At 36.5% G+C, this 25,061-nt stretch overlaps 2 protein-coding genes, 1 long non-coding RNA gene and 1 pseudogene across 6 annotated transcripts; 2 read left to right on the top strand and 2 right to left on the bottom strand.

The window, feature by feature from the left end:
* The first annotated feature begins 3,212 nt into the window (after positions 1 to 3,212).
* On the top strand, positions 3,213 to 5,016 carry LOC147929414 (uncharacterized). Its single transcript, XM_087480078.1, has one exon. It carries the CDS (start codon positions 3,283 to 3,285, stop codon positions 4,816 to 4,818), a length of 1,536 nt encoding a protein of 511 aa, XP_087336204.1. The 5' UTR covers positions 3,213 to 3,282; the 3' UTR covers positions 4,819 to 5,016.
* A 4,077-nt stretch (positions 5,017 to 9,093) lies between these two features.
* Positions 9,094 to 10,484, top strand: LOC104736563 (uncharacterized). Of its 4 annotated transcripts, none has more exons than XR_015577405.1 (4): positions 9,094 to 9,372; positions 9,512 to 9,725; positions 10,172 to 10,213; positions 10,328 to 10,484. It is a non-coding gene; the product is annotated as an uncharacterized LOC104736563 (long non-coding RNA). The 4 variants fall into 4 exon arrangements; XR_015577404.1 differs by having other exon boundaries at positions 9,512 to 9,705; XR_759588.2 differs by having other exon boundaries at positions 9,094 to 9,725.
* Positions 10,485 to 11,170: 686 nt separating this feature from the next.
* On the bottom strand, positions 11,171 to 13,058 carry LOC104738187 (protein neprosin-like; annotated as a pseudogene).
* A 1,817-nt stretch (positions 13,059 to 14,875) lies between these two features.
* Positions 14,876 to 15,628, bottom strand: LOC147929415 (uncharacterized). Its single transcript, XM_087480603.1, has one exon. It carries the CDS (start codon positions 15,626 to 15,628, stop codon positions 14,876 to 14,878), a length of 753 nt encoding a protein of 250 aa, XP_087336729.1.
* Between the last annotated feature and the right edge of the window lie 9,433 nt (positions 15,629 to 25,061).

The raw sequence follows: 25,061 nt of genomic DNA on the forward strand, positions 1-25,061 counted from the left end.
CAAAAACTGACAAAAATCCCTTCATAAGTAAATAACCAATTTTTAGTTTAGTTAGCAAACCATTTCAATTGTTTAGTTTCTATACAACAAAACAATTAAATAATGGGTGTAATTAATCCGTAAGTAAACTAGAAAGAGAGAGAGAAGAACATGAAGTTCACTATCTCACCAAGTAAAAATTAGGGAACTTGAATAAGATTAATAGTTCGGCTACTTAATTCGGCGAGTTTGGGTGTGTAAAATTCCGGCGAGTTGAATGTGTACAATTCCGATGTGTTTGGATGTGTTAGAAGATTCAGTGAGTTTGTGTGTGTATAATTCCAGTGAGAAGAAGAAGTGGAGGAAATTTTTGGTGAGTTTTGGTGTGTAGAACTCCGGTGAGAAGAAGAGCAGGAAATTTCTAATGTGTATGGGTGTGTAGAACTCTGGAGAGAAGAAGAACATGAGAAAATTTCCAGTGAACAACAACGACAATATTAGCTAGGGTTGCAGAAGAAGATAGGTTGAAGATGACTACAAAATTACAATAATGTCCTTCATTAAAACGGATTTATGGACGTACACTAAGAAAAAGAACGTTATGTACGTACACTAATCTCAAGAACGTTATGTACGTACACTAATCTCAAGAACGTTATGTACGTACACCAAACTGCAACATACATTAAACAAAAAAACGTTATGTGCGTACACCAAACTGCAACATGCATAGATTATATTTTTGACACTTCTATAATTATGTTCAACGGTGGGTTTGATACCTCTATAACTATGTTAAACAGTGGGTTTATCTGTAATTGTGAGAATATGGTGAGAGAATGTGATATTGCACCTTTTAGTTATATATATCTTTATGTGTGATTGTTTTACTTATCTCCCTAATTAGTCTTAAACAAGATTGAATTACATAGTTCACTTTATGATAATTGTCATCACATTTTTCACATAAGTACTTGTTTTGAATGTTACATTAAAATAACTTGTTTACGTACATGTTTTGAATGTCTTGTTTGTAAACAACTTGTGTGTTCATATGTACGTACACATTCATATGTACGTACATTAAAATAACTTGTGACGTACATGCTTTGAATGTTTTATTTGTAAACAAACATATAAAAAATGTTAACATTTATACAAATTATTTTTAGGTTACGTACATATGAACACAAATCATAATGGTAATATTTGAAACTGTTTTAAACAACAAGATCAAGAATTAAAAATATAGATATATAATTTAAAAACATAGAAAAATGGAACTTAAAAGATAGAGAAAATTAAAATTTACTTAAATTACAAAAAAAAAACAAAATTTATTAGAAAAGTTTAAAGAGAAAAAATAGAAAACAAAAGAAAATAAAAATTATTATATTCTTCTATCTGCTGTAATTTTTTTTCTTTATTTAATAGATTAAATAGCAAAGTAAAAACATTGTAGCTAACTAAACTAGCTAAAAATTGGTTACACTAACTGCACATATATAGCAAATCCAACTGCATATGATTTGGTTTAAAAATATGTTTATCTAAAATTTAGCTGGTGGCTAAAAGGTGAAAACTGATTTTCAGTTTGACCTAAAGTAATTAAAAAAACTCCCCTATGATTGTAGCATATAATTTATCCTTCGTTTTATCAAATTAAACGTTTTCCATATATATATATATATAATTCAAGGAGGAAGAAGTAAAATGTCGACTCAAAATCATCCTCATAGCCCACAAAACAAAAACATTCCAAAGAAAAAAAAAACAAATTCATGGCCATCTCTTGCTTTCTCCTCCACCCACCTTCATCGACTCAGCTTCCACATACCCAAAAACCTAAATCGATTCAACTTACTCACAAATTAAAAAAAAAAACGTGATATATATATATGCATGCAGTTTCTGGTTCATTAGGTTCATGTTCTAAACTCTTATCATCACAATGGGACAACAAAATTTGATCTCTCTCTTCGAATAACAAGTTTAAGTACAATTGCGATTAAGTTTCGGTTTTGGCTCTCTTTTGGTTACCATAGAAGTATTATTGTGTTCGTACACAATGGATTTCTCCACGTGTATAGAGTCCACTGATCGTTCTAATTCGGTTAATGTTTTTGGTCTTCTGATTTGGTTGAGCTTCTATACTTTACTGATTAGTATTTTTCACTGGCGATATTTCATATTTGTCCATCGACATGCCAAAAGGTTATCTTTATTGTGTTGTTCCTGTTGATTCTGTTGGGAGGCAGGTTCCAATGGCTTTCCTTGAGAGAGTTAAGGAGGGTTTCAGCAAGAAATATGGTGCAGCCAACAGCTTGAATAGAGAGTTTGGGTACTTTAAGCTCTACCTTCTTTTAGTCTCTGTGAATATGATTTTTTAACGAATTTTGTTGTACCTTCAGGTCTAAACTTAAGGAGCACATGCATGTAGTACTTTGTTGTACCTTCAGGTCTAAACTTGAGTGGATAAGAATAAGAAGTCAAAAAGATCACTTGGTTTGGTTACAAGTCATGTATCAATTCTTTTAATTATCTGAACAATTAAATGGCATCAATACAGTTAATGTAGCAATAATGATAGTCTTTTCATGGTTTCAGTTTTGATTATATGAAATTTGAAATACTAAATTTTTTTCATCGGATGTCCCCGAAAGAACTTTGAAATTTTTATCTCACGTGATTCAAGGTATTACTTTTGAGGACCCTTTTTTCCTCTCTCTGCCTTTCCTAATTGGCGTTTTCTGATTTCTAATTCTGATTACATTTAACGTTAGAATGAAATTCTAGCAAAAAAAAAAAGAATGGCTAAAGGTAGCAATGATGGCTAATGGTTGTTGAATGGTGATCCATTACCTATAGGCTAGCTAGAAGCAATGATGGCTAATGGTAGACTAATTCAATTGTTCAGCGAATGATTAAGAACACAGAAGAGGGCTAGCGAGAGAGAGAGACGAAGAAGAACAGAAGAGAGAGAGAGGGAGAGAAGAGAAAGAGAGAGAGACGTAGAAGAAGAAGAAGAAGGTAAAAAATGTTACTTTTTTTGTTTTATCATTTTCATTTTCTTTCTTTTTTTTGTTTTCAACTAATTATTTTTTAGTTTATTTGTGTAGATTTATGGGATTAAACGACGGGCAGGATACAAAAGATCCCGTTTCAACTCATTCTCTAAACATTTTTTGTCCATGTGGATATTAAACATATTAATGCCATGTAAGAGAGAGAAAGTAAGAGAGAGAGTGTCTGTTCCCTTACCCGTGACCGCCGTTGCCGTTCTCGGCGGCGGCAACCCTATCAATGCCTAAGAAGAGACGCTCTCCCGGTAAGCCTCCGCCCAAAACCTCATCTCTTCCCCCAAGCTCTTTGCACCCTCATGCAGCGAAGACTTCTCTTCAATCCCCTGTTTCTTGTGCTAGTGTCTCTGAGCCCCTTAATCTTAAACCGCCGACCGCTGCTTTACCTCTTCCGATGCTTTCAGGATCTAAAGCTAGCTCTGCACCGACAAGTGCCATTCCGGTTACTGAGCATCCACACTCAGATCTGCCTCCTTTGGATTCTGTATCCAAAACCCAATCTCTCGACTTGGCTACTCCTACCCAGGAGGACCAAGTTCAGTCAAAGCCTAAACCCCTTTGGGTTGATCTGCTCAAGGATCCTGCGGGATCTATGTCCAAGAAAGGAGAGACATTCATCCTCGAATCTGGAGAAATGTGCGTCAAAATCCCTAATGAAGTTATCATCAGAAACAACAAGAGATGGGAGCCTTTCATTATTGGTCAATTCCATGGAAACCTTCCCCCAAGGGGTGTGCTTCACGCCATTTTTAATGGCATCTGGAGTAATCGTCACCGCGACATCACAATTTCAAGATTGGGGCCTCGAACAGTGCTTATCCGTATTCCCAATTCTTCCACTCGGCAGAGAATCTTAACTCAAGGTATGTGGCTAATTGAGGGTCAAACAATGTTTGTTGCTCCTTGGGAACCATGTTTGAACCCAGAACTACCGGAGCTTACCGAGGTTCCAGTGTGGCTCGAATTCAGGGGAGTTCCTCCTCACTTTTTCTCCGAAGAAGGATTCGAGCACATCGCAGGTATGTTGGGACAACCAGTCCGCTGTCATCAAGCAACAATTGATATGACAAATCTTGAGGTAGGGAAGGTCCTTACGGTCATCAACCCATCCTCTCCTCTACCAGAAGCTGTAAACGTCCAATTCTCATCTGGTCAAATCCATAGGGTTACAGTTTCTTGTCCTTGGCTTCCGCCAATTTGCAAACACTGTCAGGAAATGGGACACAGTATTAGACGATGCCCAACTGCTCCCATTACTTGCTCATCCTGTAATTCTTCTGGACATACTCTCGAGACTTGTCCAAAGTTGAGGAAGGGTAAAACCTCGGATACTAAAGAGATGGAGCCTTCAGTCTCTAAGAAGGATAAGAGAGACAAACTCAAGACAAAATGGGTGGCAAAGCAGTCACTACCGGAGTCCGACTCTTCTGAAGATCTAAGCAAAGCTAAAAGGCTCAAGAAAAAGAAACCGACCCCCCCACACTCATTGGTCCAGGTCGAATTAGACTCGCCCTCTAGAGCAGCAACAACAGGCCCCTCAAGCTCCAAGAAGAAACAAAAACCAAATAAGAAAATTCAGGAGAAGAGCTCCTCATCAGAACAGGATTCCTCATCAGATTCATCCTCAATAATGAGCTCAGCTAGCGAGGCCGAGAGAAGTGAAGAGGACCAAACACCTTACTCTCTGGTGCTCTCTAAAAAAGAAAGGCGGAATATTAGGAACTCCACGGGGAGGAGTTCCAAAACTAAGTCACATTAATTATGATTGACAGCTTTTGTTGGAACGTTAGGGGTTTAAATCATTCTGTAAAGCGAAGAAGCCTAAGGAAGTGGCTCCGGCTTAATAAGCCTGCTTTTGGTAGTATAATAGAGACTCGAGTAAAGTTTCGAAAGTCTCAGAAATATTTTCATTCAGTCTTTCCGGACTGGAATTTTGAAGGGAACTACGAATTTGAGGAACTGGGAAGGATTTGGGTCGTGTGGGACAAGAGAGTTAGGCTGCATATTCACTCCAAGTCAGGCCAGATGATTACTTGTATTGTGCGTATGCCTAACTCCCCTAAAGAGGTAGTATACTCATTCATTTATGCTGTCAACTGCAAATATGGGAGGCAACAACTATGGGATGAGATCGAGGAGCTAGCAAAGGATCCTATCATCAGTCTGAAGCCGTGGGTTGCAATGGGCGACTTCAATCAAACCTTGAACCCTAGTGAGAGTTCTATTGGCAGCACAAAGGTTACAAAAGGAATGCTGGAATTCAGGAGTTGCTTACTAAATGCAGGGCTCTTTGACTTGACTACTAGAAGAAATTCTTTAACTTGGTGGAATAAGCGTGAGACCAATCCTATAGTGAAGAAATTGGACCGTATCTTGGTAAATGATAATTGGCAGTTGGAATTCCCTCTTTCTTACGCTTATTTTGGGGAGCCTGAAATGTCTGACCACTGTCCTAGCTGCCTAAAGTTAGGAGTCCCTCATAGATCTAAGAAGCCCTTTATGGTCTCTCATTTCCTCTTCCAGCATAAAGACTTCATCCCTCGAGTATCTGAGTTCTGGAACAGCACTACAATTGAGGGAACAGCAATGTTCCGATTTTTCAAGAAGCTCAAGCTTTTAAAAAGAGTCATCAAGGACCTCAACAAACAGTTCTATTCTGACCTTGAGAACCGGGTTAAGGAAGCTCAAGCAGATCTAGCATTTCATCAGGCGAGATTCCTTGCAAATCCCTCCCCTCAGTTGGCAACGCTAGAGAGGCAAGCTCAACAGAAATGGTTCGAGTTGGCTTTGGCTGAAGAGAAGTTCCTTATGCAAAGATCTCGCATAAAGTGGGTTGAAAGTGGTGACTGCAACTCTGCATACTTCCACAGGATGATAAACAGCAGGATGGGCATGAATCAAATTCACTATCTTGTAGATGACTCAGGCCAAAGACTCGAAGAGATTCCAGAGATCCAGAACCACTGTGTTAATTTTTTCACCAAAATGCTGGGTACTTCCTCTAACTCTATCTCGGAGGAGGATAAAGATTTGATTAGATCTCTCTCGAGATACAAATGTGACCAACAAACAAAAGATCTCCTACAAGCTCACATTTCAGATGCGGACATCAAGAGAGAAGCTTTCGCTCTACCTAGAAGTAAATCTCCTGGCCCAGACGGCTTTACTGGGGAATTTTTTCGAGCTACTTGGGACATAATTGGAGGGGATCTCACGTCAGCAGTGAAGGAATTCTTCTCCTCAGGTCAAATTTTGAAACAATGCAATGCCACCTCCATTACTCTCATCCCAAAAAGGTTAGGAGCTGACAAGATTGGTGATTTCAGACCAATATCCTGCTGTAACACGGTCTACAAAATCACTTCCAAGATTTTGGCCCGTCGTCTCCAGACCTTATTACCTGATATGATCAACAACTCTCAATCAGCATTTATCAAAGGTCGCTTACTAGTTGAGAATGTCCTTCTGGCAACAGAACTGGTCCAAGGATCAAACAGTTCATCGGTTTCCCCTAGAGGAATGCTAAAGGTCGACTTGAGGAAAGCATTCGATACTGTAAACTGGGACTTCATCCGGATTCTGTTAGAGGCTGCTGACTTTCCACCAATCTTCATCACTTGGATTAAAAACTGCCTGACAACAACCTCTTTCTCTATAAAGGTAAATGGTGACTTATGTGGCTACTTTCAGGGCAAACGTGGCTTAAGGCAAGGAGACCCACTATCGGCTCCGCTGTTTGTAATGGCTATGGAAGTATTTTCCAATCTCCTAATCGCCAAATTTGAACAAGGTTGTATTGGGTATCACCCTCTTGGCAGGAATCCTCACATCACCCACCTTGCTTTTGCTGATGACATTATGCTATTTTTCGATGGAAAACATTCATCCCTCCAAGCAATTACAGAGGTTTTGGATTCCTTCCATCGACTCTCAGGACTGGCTATGAACAAAGACAAAACCGAGTTATTCCATGCTGGCCTCTGTCAGAACATATCCCATTCTATATCTGGTCTGGGCTTCAAGGCTGGTGAGTATCCTATCAGATATCTTGGGCTTCCTCTACTTCCCAGAAAACTCAAGAAATCTGATTACTCACCCCTCACTGATAAGATTGCGGCTAGGTTTAACAATTGGGCTGTTAAAACCTTATCATTCGCAGGAAGACTACAACTTATTTCCTCTGTGATCTATGGGTTAGTTAATTTCTGGATGACAGCATTTGCATTGCCTAAAGGATGTATCAAAGCAATTGAGAAGCTCTGTAATAGTTTTCTTTGGTCTGGGGATATCACTAAGCATACTCATGCCAAGGTCTCGTGGGACAAGATCTGCTTCCCAAAATCAGAAGGTGGTCTCGGGTTAAGGAACCTGCTTATGTGGAACAAAGTCCTTAATCTGAAACTTATCTGGTCCCTATTCACAAACAGTGGTTCTTTGTGGGTTGCTTGGATGAAGGAGCATCATCTTAAAAGAGGAAACTACTGGACTGCGACAGTGTGCAGCAATTCAAGTTGGGTTTGGTGTTCTCTACTTAAACTGAAACCCCTGATCAGTTCCCTACTCCGGTGCGAGATAGGTGATGGTCGCACAGCCAACTTCTGGTTTGATGCCTGGTCTCCTCTAGGAATTCTCAGTGAATATCTAGGGAACACTGGTCCTATCCAACTAGGTATCCCATTTGACGCGGTGGTTGCAGAGGCCTGTTTGAGCCAAGGCTGGAGGTTACCCTCGAGTAGGTCCAGGAACCCCTTGGTGATAACTCTCCGTAATGCACTACTTAGCATACCTCCTCCAACCATCACTCGAGGCAAAGATACTTACCACTGGGTGGCCGGTAATGAATCATCCTCTTTCTTTTCAACTAAGAAAACTTGGAATCACCTCAGACCTACTGAAGATACGAAATGCTGGACCAAAGCAGTTTGGTTCAAACACTCAGTTCCCAAGCATGCTTTTAATTTTTGGATTGCTAATCTGGACCGCCTTCCGGTCAGAGCAAGGCTTTTATCTTGGGGAATGAATATCCCTTCCGAGTGCCTCCTCTGTAATTCTCAGCCAGAAACCCGAGATCACCTTCTGTTACATTGCCCGTTCTCTGAAGAGGTTTGGCACAAGATCATGTCTAGGCTCAACCAGCACCCTTGTATCTTCGTCAACTGGTCCACCCTGATCACCTGGTTACTGTCCAAATCACCAAATCTCTCCACCACTTTAAAAGGTATAGCAGTTCAGGCCACTATATACATGTTGTGGAAGGAAAGAAATTGCAGGCTTCACGACGGCATCATCTCTAGTTCCTCTGCAGTTTGCTCCCAAATTGATCGCAGTGTTAGGGACACCCTTCTCGCCCGTTCATATCGCAAAGGTTGCAGGAGACTTCTATCTCAATGGTTCGCCAATGGTTTCTAACGGCAGTTAACTATTTTAAGTTCCTATGGCTTTTTAATTTTTTTTTGTCATAGCTTCTATATTTTTTACCCCTAAAGTCTTGTACATTTAAAAAAATTAGAATCACAATATGTGAAGGAAAAAATTTATATTGTTATTAACTTTATGTATCATATGTTTATTTAAAACAATAAAAAAATCAAACAAAAATGGTAGGAGAATCATAATTTTAAAGAATGACAAAATCTTCTAAATATCTATATTATTAATTGTGGAACATTATATGGATAATTCAAAACTTTTAATTTTGTTTATTTATATGGATAGTAGAGAGAATTAATTAAATTGTTTGGATATGCATATAAACAATAACATATATTGTAATTCTTTAGAAAATGAGATTTGTTTTAAAAATGTATTTAAAAAATACTAGTTTAGATATTGGAAAAATGAAAATACTGGATGAACTATATTTATAGGACAATATAGGAAGGAAAAAAAAACCAAAACCTTCCTAGCAAAACAAAAGCAGAATTGTAGTAAAACAAAAGCAGAATCATAGCAAAACATAGTAATATTTTCTTTAAATGCAAAATTAAAAAAAAAAAAACATAGTTTTCAACTTGTTGTAAATCAATGTCTCCGATTAAAATAATTACTTGTTCTGTTAACTATCAATGTCATAAACAGTCGACTAGTTCAGATTGAACCTGATACCTAACCCAGAGACTAAACTTGCAGCCAAGACATCTTCAAATAGAACCTGAAACCTTCATAGTCATAAAACTGTCTTGAACCCAACAGCTATCTTTACCAAGTTTCTAGCTTACTCCACCTGCAATTCCATTACTTGAATTTCAACCTTTAACCTGAAGCTTCAATAGACTATATAACACATAGATGCATCCTCCTAAGGCGTCTCCTAGTAACCAGAATCTAACTGAACTTTGTGAAATTTTCACCCAACATCAATCTTAAAACGATTTCTTTTAACACATATACAACTAATTATTTCTTTTTTTTTTTTTTTTCAACTAAATTATTTTTTTCGTTTATTTGTGTAGATTTATGGGATTAGACGACAGGCCTGATGTAAAAGATTCCGTTTCTCCGGGGATCTTTTACATCATCATCCTCGTCATAGTTGGCATCATCATCCTCGTCGCCGACCTCTGGTATTTATGGAATAGAATCTCGTCTTTATACAAAAGGATTTACAATGACGATAGGCAACCGGCCGAAGTCGAGATGAGTTGAGGTAAAAATCATCTTCTTAGGGTGAGTATAAGTGTATTAATTCAAATTGGATTTGTTGATTTGTGTTTGTGAATCTTTTGGATTTGTGGATTTGTGTCCCTTTGCGTTTGGATCTGTGGGTTTGTGTCCTTTTGCTGTTGTTAATTTGTAGATCAATGTCATTCACTTTTTTGTAGCGTTTTGGTGTTTTGCTCACATCTCTGCTTTCTTATTCACCATTTTTGTTTATATGTCATATATTCCTTATGCTTGTTTGAGGTGTTCTCTGGTTGATCTAAGATCTGTGTTTCTTTGCTTTCCCTTTTTTGCTTTTAGTCGTTTGAAGCATGACGCTAATGATTTTTTTTTTTTTGTGTGAGAAATCTGAGTTTTGTTTGACGCTATTTCTCTTTAAGAGATGTTATAGAACTATTTCAGATATTGTTAAGCATTTTTCTGCAAAGTATGAAATATTTTTTTTGTTTCAGCTGCTATTTGGTTTGCAACCAGATTCTGGTGTGACTCTATTGGTAAGTGGTTGTTAAGTGGGTCCATTCCCATATTTTTGTAGGCTTTGTATTATTTTAGTGATAGAATTTGTACATACAAGCAGAAATTTACTATCATACTTGTAAGATTTTCAGATAAATGAAGACTCTCGTTTTTGGAATGACAACAAAGACTCGGAGGCTACCAAAACAGAGGAAATTAGTTTTATTTTTATTTTGAGGCTGACACTTTGTTATGTAAGACTTATGTTATGTAAGACTTCTTTTAGTTAATATAATATTTAATGTTATGTATGTGGATGATTTTATAAAATATAATTTTTTTTAAATTAAATCTAATTGAATAAATTATACAAAACAAGATTCAAATATACAAAATTTATATAACGATAGAATAGCACTAGTTTTGTGTAATGATAAAATGTAATATAGCATTCAAATAGAGTTATGTGGGGATCTATCAAAGCATGTCAAAAACGCTATAATATATGGGGTATCTATCATGACTGCCGATGTCAAAGCATTATGTAGCATTTCTTTCGCCCTAACAATATACATATTTCTTATAGTGTCTAATGGCCCAGCCGTCCAAAAGTTCTAGACCTGTTCTTCGATAATCCATTCATTTGCTAAAGAGCTCATATATAACGACATCTCCTTAGACATAAGAAAGGAAATAATATAATCCTAGAACATAAAATAGAAATACATATAACTTTAGAATCACGTTCTCTATCATGTACTCTTGCATACTTCTTTTTTTTACTTTAGAATAATAGACATATCTAATTAAATTGATTAAATTAATATTATGTAAAAAAAATAAGTTGTTCCTCGGTATACCTTGAGTTAAATCATAGAACCAAAAACCTAAATACGATTATACAATCTTAAATACTAAAGAAAGCAAACAAAATTAACAAACAAACACAACTTTTTTTTTTTTAGTTTGAAATAACTTGTCTCAAATGTACATCATTTTAATTCATAATAAGTTTTATTAAGTACCAAGTCTTAAGATTACAATGTAAAATATTAAACTTAACAAGAGTTTCCTCCTGTACCACCATAATTAAAAAAGAAACCGAGTCGTGTACGATGAAATGGTTTCACTCTACCAATTCTTATGGCATAACATTTTGGACTATCTACCAAAATCTCCATAGGAAAAGAATTCATTTTATGACTGTTATAGTTGGAATCCAAAGCTTCAATCTTTGTAAACAATGCTAAATCTGTGCGGCCTCCTCCAACTGGAAAATTACCATTGCCCATCGGGGGACTTGAACCTGAATGGGAAGCACGAACTATACATCCAACTCCAACTGTATTAGCACCACTGTTTAAAATGTCAAATAGCTCTTTTGGCCAATATCCAATATCTACGCTCGGTGCATTTTTTATCAGTTGCGTAAGCCACCAGTTTCCTGTTGCGTTATCCTTTTTCATACATCAAAAGATGAAAAAATTTGTAAAAACGAAAGAGAATATGTGCTACTAACATTAGTTAAAGCAAACTGTTATTATATAATCAAATACATGTCGATCACTAATATGACTCATAAATAATTAATTTCTAAATTCATAATTTATTTTGATGAAAATACATAAAGAACCCGAAGAAATACCTGATGGATGGACCAACATGTCCAATCAGGGACTCCAGGGTTAAGGTTTATGGGTTGGACTATGGGAATTCTCCTTGATACCTGAATAAACTCATCACATGATGTATTGTAACATCCTTTTCCATCTTTACCCTGTCGAAATCATGTTTATTATTCATATTTTATTTTATTTAAGGATTAAGTATAAATACTTTAAGGAAAACTAAAAAATAAAAAGTTCACATGTACACCTTAAAATATCCATATGTCCAAAGTTGTCTGGTGCCAAAGAAACTTGGATTTATCTGTTAAAACGACTTTCAATACTTAAATGAATTTTACAAAAAAAAAACAATAAAATGTAGAACTTACAATATAACCCGCTTGGATAAAATTGACTTGGTTATTCAACCAACTACCTATATATATTTCACTATATGAAGCCTGGTCTTTTCCGATATTCAGCGTATATCCATTATACCAAGCTTCAACACCACGATATGGACCAACACGTGACCTTACTCCAACAACCTACCAAGAACCAGTTTTATTGACATGTATACAGAATAATACTTGAAATACATATAAAACATAACTAGATCTAATGTATAAGGAGAAAGTTAAATGTTTACATGTGTTTTAGGATCGTTGACTGTTAGCGGATGGAAATACTTCTCGGCAAAAAGTTGTGTTTTGGATTGTATTCATTTGAGATTCCCAAAATAGGAACAGTTCCACTTGGACATCCTTTTTTCTTTGAATATGATTTGTTGTTGTCAATCTGATTCCTTAATTCATGTCTTGAAACTGAAGGTTTCATCTTGTAAAGAATACTTGTATGTCAAATTTAAAATCACATTTTATAAAAGTAAATTCAAAATCACATAAGAAATGGACTTTTTATATGTCAATGCATCTGGATTGTGTGATTTTGTAGCAAAGGATGATCAAGTCCTGGTTGCTTATTAATATCTATGCAATTATATGTAGCATTTTCACCTATCTGCCAACGACAAAAAAATAGAGGTGATTTTGAAAATAGATTAAAATAATAAGGGGGACATGTGTATGAATTTCTAAAAAAAAAAAGTCAAATACCTAGCAACTAGCAAGAGCACTGAATTAGTTTAGTTGGGCGTATTAACACTAACCTTGAAGGAACTGCTAGGCAACACACTTCGATTAGAAGGAACTAAGGCTCTTGAAAACAATAGATGTAAGAGATTTAAAACCAAAGCTATTTCAGTTATTGAAGACATTTTGTTTTGTTTAGTTTCATCAAGAATGAAATCACTATGTTACTTATATATACATATAATTAGCATTACATCAGTTTTTCCTAATAAAGTAAATAAAAATACGAATCTTTGACTATACATATTATGTGACTCATATTATGTGACATTTTGTTTTACTTATATATACATATTATGTGACTCATATTGTTATTAACTTTGACTAATAACGTAATAAGTATTGAATGGAGAGTGTGATAATACTTTGACCAGAAAGAAAGAAAAAAAGGATTTGCTTATTGTAATCAATATGTAGACCCGGTAACTTAAAAAAATAGTCACGATGAAATTGATTTTATAATTATCTTTTGTTTATGAATTATGTTAAGGTGTGTACTTAATATTTATGTATGATAAGGCTATATTTTTGGATTTCAAACTCCTATCATAATCTTATTATATAAAGTTGGGTTTTAAAAACTAGCCACTAACAAGATTTTGACATCCATCAAATTATCAATTTCAGATTTTGACATATGTAAAAGTTAATATTTAATAGAAAGAATTTGATTACAGCAAAAATAAAATATTTTGTTTAAAAATATTAATAATGTAAAAAGATAACTATCAAAAATTACAAAATATATATATATATATATATATATATATATATATATATATATATTCATAAAATTCAAAAATATAATATTATTTACTTATTTTTAATTTAAATTTATTAATATTACAAAACATATAGAAAAAGGAATTAAGCAAAATATACAGTTAATTATTAATTTTAAATTTTATAAACACTCCTTTTTGATCACATTATTTTGGGTTTTCTTGGACTTGAATTAGGCTCAAAGTGGGCTGGACTCCCCAATAGTTTTTCTCATGCTCTCTTTGGCCATAAGCTCTTGAATAAGCTCATTTAGTGCATTTCTTAGCTTCTTAGCCTTTGCTCTAGTCATTGGTCCTTTAGGTACAAGCAATGGTTCCTCCGCTACAAGCTCCTCGGGTTCAAGCTCAGCTACTAGTTCTTCAGGTTCAAGCTCAGCTACAAGCTCCTCCTCCTTAGCTCCATCCATGATCACATCATCCCCCTCCTCTTGAAAATGATTTATCCTCAAATCTGGATCATCTGGCACAAGAGGAACTAAATAAGAAACATTTAAGCTTGAACTCACATTGTACTTACCTTGAAGATTAAGTTTGTAGGCATTGTCATTGATCTTTCTTTTGATCTTAAAGGGTCCATCGATTATAGGCATCAGTTTTGACTTCCTTTCAGCTGGAAACCGTTCTTTCCTCAAGTGAACCCACATTTGGTCTCCGGGTTCAAATACTATATTGCGTCTTCCTTTGTTAGCTTGTTTTGCATACTTCTTTGTCTTCTCCTCAATGTTTTTTTAATGCTTTCTCATTGATCTTTTTGACAAGGTCAGCTTTCTTTTGCCCATCCAAGCTAGCTCTTTCACTTAAAGGTAGAAGGGTTAGATCCAATGGAGATAAAAGTTTAAAGCTATAAATGATCTGGAACGGAGAAAACTTAGTTCCTAGTTTAGACCAAAGAGTTTTCCAGAAGTAACTCAAAAACTTTGTATCCCTATCTGAAACAATTGACTTAGGCACTCCATGCAAACGAACAATTTCCTTGAAGAACAACTCAGCAACATGCAAGGCATTATCAGTTTTGTGACAAGATATTAAATGCGCCATTTTTGATTATCGATCAATAACCACAAAAATGGAATCATTACCAGTCCTAATTCTAGGCAAACAAAGCACAAAATCCACATAAATACCATGCCAAGGCTGAGTAGAAATACGATGTTGATACTTTACCGTGAGATTGTTGATATCTCTACAATCAAGACACATGCTCTACAATCCTTTTTGGGAACAAGTGGGACTGGGAGCACATATGGGCTCACGCTCTCTCTGATATGTCCCTTCTCCATGAGTTCATTAACTTGCCTTTGAATCTCCAATGTCTCCACGGGATTAGTCATGTAAGCTGGTCGGTTTGGAAGTGACGCACCTGGGACGAAGTCAATCTGGGGTTCTATACCTCTTATTGGCGGCAAACCGTTAGGGTTCTCTTTTGGAAAGATATTTGAGAATTCCTCAGGTTTTGCTGTTTTAATTTCTTTGTCTCGGCTTTTCTTCAATTGTACCTGGTCTTGATGGACCTTCAACGGAGTTAAAGAAACCAGAGTGATCTTCTTTCCTTTATGCTCAAAGGAATGCCAGTTGGTGTAGCCATCATGTATCGCCCTCATGTCAAACTGCCAAGGTCGTCCTAGAAGAATATGGCTTGCATCCATGGGAAGAACATTGCACAGGATCTCGTCTTCATATCGGCCGATGGTAAGAGAAACCGTGACTTGCTCCCTGACGTACTGTTCACCCATTTCATTCAACCATTCCAGCTTAAAAGCTCGCGGATGAGGTCTTGTCTCAAGTCCAAGCATCCTAACAAAAGTATCACTAGCAACATTAGTACAGCTTCCACCGTCAATGATCAAAGAACAAACCTTATCTTTAACTAAAACATCTAGAGTGAAAGAGATTCTCCCTTTGTTCTCGGTCATTGGACTTAGGCTGAACGCTCAATGATCTCCAAGTGACCAGAAGTGTCCCTTGAGTTGGATATTCAAACTGCCGTTTCTCTTCGTCAAAGATTGGACCAAGATCTTCCTCTTTTTCTTTATCGTCCTCAGACTCCACTTCACCATTGTCTAGGAGGATCATTACCTTTTGATTCGGACATTTTCTGGCATAATGTCAGGGTCCTTGACATTTGGAACACTGAATATCCCTTGCTCGATTGTTGGTCTCGACTACCTTTCCTTTATCAAGACGAGTATGAGCATTAGCCTTAAAAACTGAATTTGATGGGGTTGGAGACTTACCTTTATCTTGATAACTTGGTTTTGGAGTAAAAGAAGGTTTAAAGAAATCCTTCCTCTTGGTTTGTTGTTTGATTAGAATCGCCTTGTGCAACATTTCCTCCAAGCACAAATTTGAGGATCACTCAGCCGGATTAGAAAGGATAGAAACTCGCCAAGGTGCAAGGTGCAACAAGGGAGATTTGATGGATTGAGGGGTCGCACAGCAGTTACGGAAGGCTGCTGATATTCCCAACTCCAATCACTGCTAGATATGACACACTAGTCCAGCAAAAGGAGGCTGTTGCTTGGATATTACACACCAAGAAACAAAGAAATGTTCTAGACAAAGAACAAAGAGATAGATTCTTAAAACAAAAAGGAAAATTGATTGATTTCTCAAATGAGATTACATGTGTTTATAAGGAGATAGAAAACTTGGTCACAAAGCCAAATATTATTCTTGAAACTAAAACACAATAAAGATAGATAGTTGAATGAATACCCAACTCTTGAAGTTTGCATTCCCAAGGTGTTCTTCCCAAGGTGAGTTGAACTCTATTTTCGTCACTGCTCTTTGACCACAAAATAAATTGATTATTTTGGGCTTTCTTGGACTTGAATTAGGCTCAAAGTGGGCTGGACTCCCCAATAGTTTTTCCCATGCTCTCTTTGGCCATAAGCTCTTGAATAAACCCATTTAGTGCATTTCTTAGCTTCTTAGCCTTTGCTCTAGTCATTGGTCTTTCAGGTACAAGCAATGGTTCCTCCGCTACAAGCTCCTCGTGTTCAAGCTCAGCTACTAGTTCCTCAGGTTCAAGCTCAACTACAAGCTTCTCCTCCTTACCTCCATCCATGATCACATCAGTTGGAATGGGAATCTAATCCTCTGTAGGGACTCCTTAGACTCACTAAGTAATATTAGATTACTTATGATAGTATTTTGCCCTCCAGGTAACCAGTAGAGGGGAGCTAGAGGGCGTGTTGGACGATAGGAGCCTATAGTAGTTTTGTGCCTGTGTAAAGAAAAGTAAAGTATGTTTCATATGTCCAAAAATGTATAATATTTTTGGCTCTATGCCTGGCCACAAACTCTAAAAGTCCTTTTGTCAACTTTGCAGAATATTTTTACTTAATGAAAGAAATCGGTTTTATATATTCTTGAGTACGAGTAATGTCTGATAATGACTTAGTCCGAGTCGGCTCAACAATTGGGCATCATGATGGTTAGCAATCCTAAGTGATGTCTAAAGTGGTGGGAATAGCACCGGTTCACTGGCTAGGGGTATAGTTCCATTTTAGAACCTTGACCAGATCGATGGTGATTGTTTCCATGTAGCGTCCCAGGGTCGTTCTGGGGGTTCCCGGCCATAGGACGGTTTGGGGGCGGTACAACCCTGGTAAGGCTAACTTGGTTGCAGATGCTCTAAATCAGAAGCGGGCGGCTTCGGCTAAGGAGCAGGATATGGAATCTGTGTTAGGAGAGATCAATGCATTGAGGTTGTGTGCTGTCTCTCATGAGCCGCTAGGTTTGGAGGCGGCTGATCGAGCAGATCTTCTGAATAGGGTGCGTTTAGCTCAGGAGAAAGATGTGTGGTTGGTGAATATCTTTAGAGATGTTGATTCAGAGTACCAAGTCTCTTCCAATGGTACCATAATTGTGCACAATAGGATATGTGTGCCCAAGGATGAGGTGTTGAGATAGAAGATGTTGAGGGAGGCTCATGCGAGCATGTTCTCTAGTCCTTGGCAAACGGTTTGTACGGGTTAAACGGGTTGGGTTAATCGGTTTTCAGGAAATTCAGGTCATGAGAAAAAAAACAGCTACCAAGTCAGTTGTATCGAGTCCTTTGTTAAGGCTGCCAATCCGCATCCAAAAGTAGGCAAAAGAGCAGCTTCCTATCTATTTGTGCACCATGAAAACCATAACAAAAGATTTAACAATTCTATAAAGAAACAAAATAACACATAAACTTAACAATGTAAATCAAATACATAATCAGAAACTAGAAAATAGACTTAGACCTTAACAATGCAAGACACAAGTAAGCATACACAAAACTAAACACCTACGTACCATACTTTGCAGAATCATGGAAGAGCTGCCACTGAATTCCGAGAATCTACACAAGAAAAGAAAAGAAATTACAAAAGAGATTTGAAAAATTAAAACATAGTAAAGAAACTTAGTGATACTTACCAAGAGATTCCAGAAACTCAACCTCTTCCAACATTTACACCAAGTTTGATACTTGTGCTTCTGACTTATGTGAATTATTTAGCCATTGTTGTGCACATATCAAAACCTCAACCATGTAAGGAGTTAAGGAACTCCTATAAGAGTCCAACACTCGACCACTTGTACTAAAAGCCGACTCAGAAGCCACTGATGAGACTTAAATTGCTAGAACATCTCTAGCAAGTTCTGACAAGATTGGGAACTTAGAACTATTGCACCTCCACCAACTGAGAACATCGTAAGATAACCCAAACTGTTTTCAACTCTTACCTCAGTTTTTTCTGTCAAAGAGATCTGTAACTCATTGCTGCCATCTTCACTTCTCTTACAACCAACTAACTGACTGTAAAGTGACCCCATCAACTCACAATCATCATCATATGAAATTTCACACATGACCGTAGGCTCAAAATCTGGAGGACCAGCATCCTCTACTGGTTGACTCAGCCTAAGACTATAATCTTCATACAACCTCTTCATTGCACTTGAAACTAAAGACTGAAGTTTCTTACTCTCTATTGTGTCCTTGCCATAGAGTTGTTCAAAGCAAAGGGAAGCAAACTCCATTTTGTTGCGAGGATCAAAGGCACTGGTCATAATCACTAGAGGATTCATGTTATGCAATCCGGCCCAGGACTTCTCGAACTTGTGCCTCATTACATAAGCTTTCTTTCGGATCTCCTCAATAGGACTAGAAGCCTTATCATTTAGATTCCTCCCAATGTCAACAATTTCATTGTAATACAATGTAAAAGTTACCGACTTTGAAGCTGAGAATGTCAAAGTACCCTTATATAATACTTTCATAAATTTAACCAACCTTTCAGCTTTCTCCCAATCAACTGAAGTTGGTGATCCAATCCTTTTTTATTTTGACCTCTCTTCTACTTCCTCGAAGTAGTCACAGTACAGCTTCTTCACTCGCTATTTTCTCAAATGCAACCCTCAGCTTCATAGCAGCAGTCATCATCATATAAGTTGAATTTTAGCGTGTGATAACATGTAATGGCAAGTTGCCTCTACATACCTTTCCTGTTTTGCACCTCATTGCAAAAAGATCTAAGCCTACTGAAGGATGACCTAACATACTTGACTGCATTCCTTATGGCAACTATACTTGGATTTGCCTGCTTCAAACCATCCCCAACAATCAGATTTAGTATGTGTGCACAACAACACATGTGTAGAAATTCACCATCTCTTACATACCTTTCCTGTTTCGCACCTCATTGTTCTTTGCGTTATTAACAGTAACTGTGAAATCCTTTTCAAAATCCCATTTCAATGCAATCCATCAACTGTCCTGCAATGGTATCTCCTTTATGATCCGTCACAACCTTAAAACTGAGGATTCTTATCTGTATTTATTGAGCATTAATCCAGTGCGTTGTGGTCACCATATAGTTGCAAGAGGTTGTAGGAGAAGTCCATATCTCTGTAGTCAGGGACACCCTTCAAATTTGTTTTCTCTTCCAGATAGAGTGCAACAATGTCTCTCTTTACAAGTCCTTCTCAATATTGTCTTGTAGAGAGGTAAGACATTGAAACAAAAACGTTTCCAACCCTCTGATTCGATAAAATAAATGGCAATTCATTGACAACAACCATTTCATTAACTGTTTTCCTAAACATAAACGAATCAAACTTGATAACCTTCAGATTCCCATTACTATCACCACTTAGCACCTTCTGTTTTTCCTTCTCATCAAAATCCTTGTACTGTTTACATCTAGCTAAGTGGCCTATCATTATGATTAATTCCAGCTGTTTTTGAATCACAACCAATCTATGCAGCGCAATACATACAAAAACTCTTACCAGAAACATCATCCTTTTCCAGAAAATGTTGCCCATATCACCGCTCTTTTAACATACTTCTTCTTTCGTGGTCTTGGTCATTTAGCAGAAGCAGTGGTAGGTTATTTACGAGTGTTTCCTGTTAGAACCTCTTCAGTATTTTCATGTTGAAGTGGCGGGTCCATCTCATTGTGCTCTTCATTCATCAACAAAACATACACAAAATTCAGATTAACAAAAGTACACACATATATAAAACTCACATATACAAACTTATTTGAAAGTTTAAAAACCAAGCTCTAACCCTAATATGTTACAACCAATATACATATACAACACAATAGAACACAAGGACCATAAACAAAAGACTAAACTCACATCGATATACATACACAACACAATAGAGAACAAGTACCATAAACAAAAGACAAAACTCACATATACAAACTTATTTGAAAGTTTAAAAACCAAGCTCTAACCTTAATATGTTACAACCGATATACATACACAACACAATAGAACACAAGGACCAGAAACAAAGACAAAACTCACATCGATATATATACACAACACAAGGACCATAAACAAAAGACAAAACTCATATATACGAACTTATTTGAAAGTTTAAAAACAAAGCTCTAACCCTTATATGTTACAACCAATATACATACACAACACAATGGAACAAGAGGACCATAAACAAAGACAAAACTCACATCGATATACATAAACAACACAAGGACCATACACAAAAGACAAAACTCACATATACAAAACTGATTTGGAAGTTTAAAAACTGAACCTTAACCCTAATAAGTAATATGTTACAATCGATAAACAGACACAATAACCCCATAACAACAATAGACAACCTCTGCTTTTGAAGTCTAAACCCTAACCCTGAAATTCCCCAAATCAAAATCGATTTGGAGAATTTTAGGGTTAAGATTCACAATTCGAAATCAAAGATTATCCAGACTACAGAGGAATGAGTGGTAGAGACAACCTATGCTTTCGAAGTCTAAACCCTAAATCTAAAATTCCCCAACTCGAAATAGGGTTTACAATTCGAAATCAAAGATTATCCATAGGAATGAATGGTAGAGCAAAGAAAAAAGAAGTATTGATTAAAGAGAAAGAACAAAGAAGAAAAGCTTACTTTCAAGAATTCGTAAGCTTCTTCGGTTTTGCAAGAGGAGCAAAATCTTCTTTTGTTTCGCAGGAGGCGAATCTAAAGAAGAAATGAGCACACAGTTAGGGTTAAGTTAATAACTTAGTACCCTTATATATGGCTGCATAATCTCGGGCTAGGTAAACCAATCGGGTCCAATACCCGAACCGACATCTGAATTCTCTAATTAATTTGGTCGATCGGTTTGTCCCTTTCTAATTGTTTGGTGCCGATAACCAAATCATTCAATTCTCTCGGGTCGGTTTATTCGGGTTATACCATTTTCCCAAGACTAATGTTCTATATTCATCCATAAGCGACCAAGATGTACTGTGACATTAAGCCGTATTATTACTGGGTCGGTGTAGTGACACGTACTAGGGGATAAAGGCCAAAATAAAAACTTTGAAGAGGAAGCCTAGAAGAACTCAGAATGATGGAGAAGGGAAATTAAAGGGGAATAACCAAGAGACTTATTAGGAAATGTCAATAGATTGAGAGACGGTCAATGGCCAATGACTAGATGTGTACCATCGGACCAACGGGGAGGATCTTTGATGGTCAAGGGGAATTCATTGATGGAAAGTCTTAAAAACTACTAAGAAGAGAAACAGTCGAGGTAAAAATAAGAGAAGTCGTAGATTGAACGGTAGAAATGGAATGGCAATGTACTAGTCGACCGTTCACTGTGGACAAGAAGACCATTCACTATGGACAAGAGGACCGTTCACTGCAGACAAGAGGTCCATTCACCACGGACCATTGTACCGAGGGGCTATCAAAGGGAAATCTATAGAATGTACCAAATGCATTTTGACGTAAGAAATTAACAAAGAAGGGAACTAGGCTGATAAAAAGAACCAAACTATAACAACATGATCAAAGCAACTTTCCTAAGATCGCACTAAGTGGTCGAGGAAGTACACTAAAACGCGAAGAAGAAGTAAGAGTATGAGATAAGCTAAATGATCAAGACTTAGTGTCTGATCAAAGAGAAGCATTGCGTGAGGATCAATGGACGCAGAAGGGACGGGAATTTAAAGAAGAATTGAAGATCCTGGCCACAGTTCGAAATGTCATGGGCTATTTAAAGGAAGGGATGAAATAAGACACTTCTTGGGGAAAATTTACCATTTGATGGAGGAGAAGTATCACTTGTCGAGATTAATAGCCACTTGTTGTCGCGTTTGAGCCACATGCGCCGCCTGCAGGTCATGTAGAGCCACGTGTAGTCACATGCAAATTACACAACACTTGTCCAGATCGATTTGCCACTTGTCCTTGCATGATAACGGACTTAGGGGCCTATAAATACAACCCCTCTGCCTTATTTGTGAGTTCTTAGCCTGAAGAAAACACAAAAAATCTCTCTAAAAAGACTTGATCGCTTAAGAAGGAAAAAGAGGAAGGTTTGTTGGAGCTAACGTCTAAGGAAGAAGGACGAGTGTTGTTAGATCCGTGGTGTAGTGAAGCTGAATCATTCAATCTTCTGCTTAAATCACTGTGAGTTGTGGTTGCTTGTGGATGGTGCATGAGCTTAAAGCTCTTGTATCAATCCTTGTTTTTTTTGCTTGTTTTGCATGTTATTCTTGATAGGATGCATGTAAACTAGCCCAATTTAAAATAGACTTGCATGCATAGTCTGGTTAGATGGCATGGAGTCATGAGGAGAACTAAAATGGTTTGGCATGCATAAAGAATCGGTGGTATGCATAAATTGAGAAGTTAAATCCATGGTTACTTGATGAAAAATCAGTTACCTGATGGATTTTAGGACATTTGTTTGGCCTTTAAGGCGGTCCGGTTTAGGACATTTGTTGGCCTTTGTGGCGGCCCTTGTGGCATTTTGATGATCCTTGTTTATTCATGATGTATTCCAGTGAGGGGATATGTGATTGGTAGGACATTATGTTGTTTTACATGAACTACGAGAAGTAAACCTGGTTAGAGATAGGACTCGAACGTGTTCAGAATTTTTTGCTCTAAGGACAGTTGGTCCTGAACGACTCTTGGGGGACTTTGGTTCTGAACGACTCTTGGGGGACTTTGGTTCTCCTAGTACTGCCATATTCTGATACTTTGTGGCTTGTGAGTATGGTGAGTATATCGACTTCGGATGACGATCCGGAGGCGCGATGTAGGGTGGCAACCCGAAAGACGAATATTGGACTTCTGATAAGTTACTAAAGTTGGTCATATAACATTGTTAGGATGTTGGCTATTTGCTTCTTGACATTGTTGCATTATGAATTGTTAGACGCTGGTATTTGGTTATTCATTATTGGAGTTATTTGTTGGACTACTGTTATTGCTTATGTTATCCGTTGTTGTTGAATGTTATTAGGTTGTTAGGTTGTTAGTGAGTATTGGATCACTGGTAAAATTTCATATTTAATAAAAAAACGGGATGGATTGTTTCAAATCCAAACTTACAAATAAAGAGGTATGATACCTTAAGTAGTCAAGTTTCAAAGACTGTTGAAAATAAAAGATGTATGGAGCTTGAAAGATGAGTTGTAATGTTAATGCAAAAAGAATAAGACTACTTAAAAGATGAGTTATAATGTTATTAGTTTAGAAGTTTGAAGAATATATATTATTTGTATTTTTCCGTTTTGATTATCTTATATGATCAGTGGGCATTTAATCGCATTGGCCTGAATGAAAATTTCAAATAAAAAAATTGCAAAACTATCTAAATGAATTATAAAGATAAAAGAAAACTGATTTGGCTATATATACTCTTTTAAAAAAATGCATAAATGTACAATATATAATTTTAAACCACATGAAAAATTGGTGGCATAAAAATATAAATAAATTAAGGGGCATATTAAATCATTAACTACAATTTATTTGGATTCTTTTGCAGATTTTTTAAAATCTGTAATAAATATTTCTTATTATATCCTATGATTATTTCTTTTTCAAAGCACACCAAAACATTTGAATTTAAATATCTCCTTAGCCACATAATTGTAAAACCTTTTTCATCTAGAAGTCTAATTTTGATATTTTTTTCTTTGCACTTACAAATTTAAAATTACGTGTCTTTTTATTTATTTTTGATATTATTTTCTATAAAGAACCAGAAAAAAAATATATTAAAAAATCCAAATTCTTATAGTTTTTATCATTTACTAAAATTACGAGTTATTCGCATTTAAGCCAAAAGAAAACCTAAAAACAAGCAATTCCAAACTAAACCAATTCTTGTAGTCTACTTTGTTAAATAAATCTCATTTACTGAATACCCTGAAATTCGAATTTGAAATGAATCCAGTCCAAAACTTAGATGAGAAATTAACTTCACTTATTAATATCATTTATAGTGTTACAAAATAATTACTTTAAAAATATAGAAAATACCATATAAATTTAACAAAACATTTCCCCGCACTTCAGAGTGCAGGTTACTATCTAGTAGTCAAATAATTATAGCTCAAAATATTCATCTAAAATACAAAAAGCCCAAATTTGTTAATAATACCACTTTTATAATAAAAATCATAAATCTTATAAAAATTTAGTTAAAGATTTTTTTTTTTTTTTGTCTTGAGTTCACATTTCTTGATACTTAGGCAACCACGCTTGGATCGATCTTCGAGTCAGAAAGGGTCTTCATAGGTCGAAGCTCCTGAAGTGTATGTGATGTGAATCATGTGATCCTATCAGACCCATTAGGCATAACAGCAAAGCTGTGGATTCAATCTAGGCAACAAAATCCTTTTTTAAAAAGCCATAATGACATGAACCAGGATAGTACATCCTTCCTACCAGGTTTCCGGAAAGAAAAGGATATGTTTGCAAATGATCATGTTACAACAATACTTCAGTCTAAGATGTGCCACAGTCTAAGATCTGAGACAACTTTAGTACGTGAAGGTGGAAGTTTTTTTTTAGTTTCACTGATTATGAATCTGGAGGAC

This window comes from Camelina sativa, chromosome 13 (assembly GCF_030686135.1).
Source record: "Camelina sativa cultivar CO46 ecotype springtype chromosome 13, ASM3068613v1".
In the NCBI taxonomy this organism is placed as follows: Eukaryota; Viridiplantae; Streptophyta; class Magnoliopsida; order Brassicales; family Brassicaceae; genus Camelina; species Camelina sativa.

What these genes read in the sequence shown, in the direction of transcription:
- LOC147929415 (XM_087480603.1), bottom strand. Translation starts at nt 15,628, where the DNA reads ATGACCGAGAACAAAGGGAGAATCTCTTTCACTCTAGATGTTTTAGTT.
- LOC147929414 (XM_087480078.1), top strand. Translation starts at nt 3,283, where the DNA reads ATGCCTAAGAAGAGACGCTCTCCCGGTAAGCCTCCGCCCAAAACCTCA.